This window comes from Montipora foliosa, chromosome 11, assembly GCF_036669935.1.
Source record: "Montipora foliosa isolate CH-2021 chromosome 11, ASM3666993v2, whole genome shotgun sequence".
Classification (NCBI taxonomy): Eukaryota; Metazoa; Cnidaria; class Anthozoa; order Scleractinia; family Acroporidae; genus Montipora; species Montipora foliosa.
The window spans coordinates 25,407,248-25,412,247 of NC_090879.1; the positions used below are offsets into that span (position 1 = coordinate 25,407,248).

The 5,000-nt window shown below is 39.5% G+C and overlaps 1 protein-coding gene across 3 annotated transcripts in view; it reads right to left on the bottom strand.

Annotated features, from left to right (window-relative positions):
• Window positions 1-5,000, bottom strand: part of LOC137975939 (uncharacterized) — a 22,305-nt gene that overhangs the window by 13,286 nt on the left and 4,019 nt on the right. For all 3 annotated transcript variants that reach the window (XM_068823153.1, XM_068823152.1, XM_068823154.1), the window contains 2 exons: window positions 1,333-1,565; window positions 929-977 (listed from right to left, as the gene is read on the bottom strand). In XM_068823153.1, the coding sequence (XP_068679254.1) occupies window positions 929-977; window positions 1,333-1,560 (277 nt within the window). In that variant the 5' untranslated portion in view covers window positions 1,561-1,565. The remainder of the gene's footprint in view (window positions 1-928; window positions 978-1,332; window positions 1,566-5,000) is intronic.

The window sequence follows — 5,000 nt, forward strand, 5'->3', positions numbered from 1 at the left end:
TTTGGATTAGTTTCATTTCACACGCCTGCAATTCATTCACACTTTACGGGAACAGCAGGTTATGTTCATTTCACATACCATGGGTGGATTCCCCGTCAACGTTAGGTCAAGGTACCTCTACACCTGCCTCGGAATTAAATATACCATGATAGGTCAATGATAGCATATTGGCACAAAGTAGAGATTTGATGAGCCAATCAGAAAGCTAGCAACGAAATAACCGAGGTTGTAAATTGAATAAAATGCCACATACGCAAGCTAAAGCACGAACCAGACTATAAATTCCGTACTTAGTTTTCGAACAAAGTATAGAATTCGGCTCTGACTCGTTCTTTTTTTTTAAGGTCAAGATTTGCCCGCGCATGTGCAAGATTTCCTTGATGCGTAAAGACACTTTTCAGGGAAGGCAGCCCAAGTAGGATTCGAACTTGCTATCTCCTAATTCAGAGGCAATCGCGATGACCACTAAACCGCGGAAGACTACGTAACAAATTAAAGGGGAATTACGTATTAAAGAATAGTGTGCTTGACTGGAAACGTTTTTTTTTGTGTTTTTGTTGCACGCAATACAATATCCGGTTATCGTTTGACTTAGTAACACATCTCACTGGGCTAATTACGTAATTTTCAACTAATTTTGGTATTTTCGGTATTGTTAAGAAAAAGGATTAAACATTTTAAACATCATCGTAGAAACTTGTGAAACATCCGTTTACTGGTATGCCGTTAACAGCAGTTTTAAATGTGAGCAACTATTCTTTGGTTGATTCATGGAACGTGAACTTGGACTTCGGACTACGGAATTAGCAAGATAACGTAACATAACAAAAGACTGAAATATTGTAAGCGTTAAAGGAAAATCGGCTAAAAATCCTTCGAACAAAGTGAAGGCTACCCGTAGCCTCTTGTTACGAATATATCAAACTACCTCTGTTTCTGTTTACTTCTACTCCGATTGAGAGATCTTCATGTCCGACCTGAAATAAGGGAGTAAAGTCAACATTAACTTTTTTGTACTGGGTCATTCCTTTGGTCCAGACCTTTGAAACTGGAGGTTATGGATTAGAATGTTTGGCCGGCTCAAAACTCGAGCACCAGGTTGTTAAAAAAAAAAAGAAGAAATCAAATGGTAAGAACTTCTAATCTTCATATATGAGGATGATACACCTTAAGTCCTATCTCACAACACTTGCTCATTGGTGCCGTGAAGTTACCGAATTTCCCATAACGTGGTTTAACTGATTTGATTTAAAAGGCCAGTGTTTCAGTACTAGTTACTGTTGTGGTAGCCCTCTCCGAAGGGAAAGCACGCCAAGGCAAAATGCCTTATACCTCGACTCTGATGCCGTTAGATTCAACATAGGTCCTTTGCCTGCTGTAACGAAACCAACCGCAAACGTTGCTAAATAAATTGGTAACAAAATCCATCGCTGTTTCGAACAGTGAGGACAATTTTTCCCATAGCCACTTGACACCGCTTAATGCCCAGTTCAAACCAGCTGAAAGCCAATCACCAATTGCACGGCAGGCCGCTCCCAAGGTACTGCAAACAGAACCCATATTAGCTGAAAGATAAAAAAAAACGTTAAAAAAAACTAATCGAGCAGGGTGATAATGAGCATGCAACTAAAAGCTAGAAAATTCTAAAAGACCTAACATAAAAAATTAATGAGGCCCTAGATGGATTCTGGTGTTGAAGTTGACGCCACATGTGAGTTGAGTTCTTCACTTTGCTGCGAGACATTTTCTCCGACGTTTTTGGCTGATTTGCCGGAGGTCACCTCAACTAGTAGAGTACTTTTGCATGGGTTGATGACCTTGAGATTTCAACTAATGCCCCATTTACACCAATTCTTAATTAACCATGTTTTAAACATGTTTAGTTAAACACGGTTTCAAAAGGTTTTCTTTTTAAATCATGTATTATACTAATTTTTGTCGACTACAAAGTTAGTACAGATCAAAGCATGTATTGAAACCCACCTGACTTTCATTTTGTTAAACCCAGTTTAATTAAACATGTCTTGTTGGTGTGAATGGAGTATAATAAATGAGTGACCATTATATTTATCTTTGCAAACTCATCTGATCGATTCGCTGACTTAAAGGCACAGTTTCACGGTTTTGCGCACGTCCAAGCTTTATCGCTAGCAGTTGTAACTTTTACGGTTTCTTACTGAACCAGATGATGTTAATTAAACACAGAGAGTATTAAAGCAAATGCACTGAATGACTAAGGCCCAAATTTGGTGGAAGCCTGACACTGCGGGTTTACACAGAAAATATCGAATTTAGTTTTGATCTCGAATTTATTGTACGGGTCGAAAATTTATTCTACGCACGAGTTGTCATAACGCACGTGTAATCTATTCGCATGCAGTAGGTTCACAACACAAAGGAAATGATTACAAAAGTAGTTCCAATGAGTAATCAATTACTATGGGATTGTTTCCGTTTCCTTCATCAGTGCTTTCGGTTGTTTCAATAGCAATGGAATTAGATGGGCTGACGTGACAGTTTTCCCAGGCGCAGAGACGTGAAACTCTCCCTTTAAATGAGCTACGTCAGGTTTGGATAACAGCTGATAAAAATCAGTTGAACTGAGAGTATTAAGTACGTCAAGTTGGCGGCAGTTTCACGGCTCTTTTGTCAAAAAGAGACAGAGTCCCGTAGCTCACTCTTCTGTCCAAAATTGCTTTATACAGGAGAATTTATCAAGTTATCAGAATGTAGTATATATATCAAATGTCTGGCTTCTTAAACACCATGTTTATGATGGAAGAACTTGGGAAGGAAACGTTATCAATGTTTAACCATTTCCATTTTTTCACCATAATAACTGTGATCGACCAAAAATAACTTAATAGAATAGTGAGAAAATTAGAGCTTTTTTGGTCTGGTTACTAAGAAATTTTTAGTCTTGAGAGTAGCATAACAATGCCTCTTAAATTAGGACATGCGGCCTGCATTGCTTAGGTCTTGATCTGGCAGCTCTTCAAAAAGCAAAAAGGCTTGATCGACAAGACCTTTACCCTCTGAGACTAAATTGACGCCAAATTAAACGAACATTATTGTAGTAAGTGTTGATTTCAAAGCTGAGACTGTAGTAAAGGATTTTGTTTGGCGGAAAAAAAAATTAATCAGTTACACAAGGATCTTTATCGTTTCCAGTTCAGCCATGCTTTTTCACACGGTAGAAAAATTGCTTTTATCTCACCGGACGTTAAATTTTGGAACCACTCACTCACGAAAGACAAAGTGTTTGGGTAGACGCAAATTCAGGGCTCCCTATATTCTGAAAAGGAAGGAAGTATTTACGAAAAAAAAGGCTTACTGTAGTTTGCGAAACGAAATGGAAGCGAAACGAAATGCAACGAAACGAAATGCAACGAAACGAAATGAAAATCTGTAGTTTGCGAAATAAACATTTACTTTCTCGCTGCGTCTACTCGGATATTCTAAACAGAAAATTCCCCCCCAAAAAGCCGTTTCGCCTTGCGCGGAATGCGTGACGTTTTCGTTGCCACGTATAAAGTTTAGTTTAAGCTCAGGTGTTTTTGAGTGACGGACAGCAACCGGAAGCAAGACCTCTTCCCTTTTTACTCGTGGATATATCCACGAGTTTTGGTGAGGTTCTTTATGCAAATGTGTCACTCCTGCGTAACCGGAAGTTTGATCTAATAAGCCAATCAGGATCGATAATCACAACACAGCATAGAAAGCTGTGACTTCCTGTTTGCGAGGTTGTGCGCCGCCATTGTTGCATGCCGCTTTTATACTTAAGTGTTTGAGCACCTTCCGCTGCATTTAGAAGCAAGAAACGGAAGAATTAAAGAAATGGCTTTCTTCGAAGGTGAAGCAAAATATTCTGAACAAGTACACATTGGTGCAATTAATTGTGCACCGCCTTTCACTGACCAACGCGAAGACTTCAATACATGTAGAAATGGAATCGACAGACACATGGTGAGAAGACAGTCCCTGTTCATCCCCTAAGCTCACGGGGGATAAATAAATTCCATTTGGAAGGTGACTGCCATTTGGAGAGTAACATCGAAGCTATCAAAGTATACCAATGTTTATCAAAGCTATCACGAAGTTTTGCAAGCTATGAGTCATCAAAGTCACGTGAATGCAACTTGAACAACATCCGTGACATGAAAAACAGTGAGGCAACCAAGCAATCCATGCTTCCAGACACTAGTACTTGTGTGGTGGACCATAATGAAGAACTGTCGAAAGACTCGGTCACTGATTATGTAACGAAAACTGCTGAGGAATCCGTACCAATCTCCTGCGATAGAGCAAGGGCTGAGGCAGTACATGCTCCCCGGGACAGAGAACCTTCCAGGATTAATTCCTTTCAAGAAAACGTCGAGCTTGTTTATTTATATAAGGACTGAGCTCTTCTGAGTTGAGAAAGTGCTTATCTCTTGCTTTTGGAAAATATTATATCTCTATACCTAGACCGCAACTCAGACGTAACAATCTTCGAGAGCAGGAGATTCTAATCGTCATTTTTATCTTATTACCCGCAGGACTGCTGAACACAAAAAAGACCTGTCAGTTCTATTGTGCATTCAAGATCAATCTGCTACTACGCATTCGACAAAATTGAACCAACAAAATGAGAATTATTGTCTATCAAGAGAAAAGCTATTGACATCATGAGACATTGAATCGAACCCAGGCCCTGTTGCTTATGGAACGAGTACACATACAGCACATACAATACTGAGAAATCCTTCTATAGCACTGTTGCAGGTTCGATTAGCTCAAAAAGGATTGAAGGCACTAGAGTGTACCTCAGATAGTTCATGCTTCTTTTCTTCTGTTGCCCACCAGTTATACAATGATCCTTCCTATCACATGAATGTGCATGCTGCTGGAGTTGAATCCATCAGAAACAACCGTCAAAAATTTATTGGACCCATTACAGAGCAATTGTGCGTTTGTTGTCACAGCAACATACATGGTGTGATGCACTTGTTGTGCAAGCA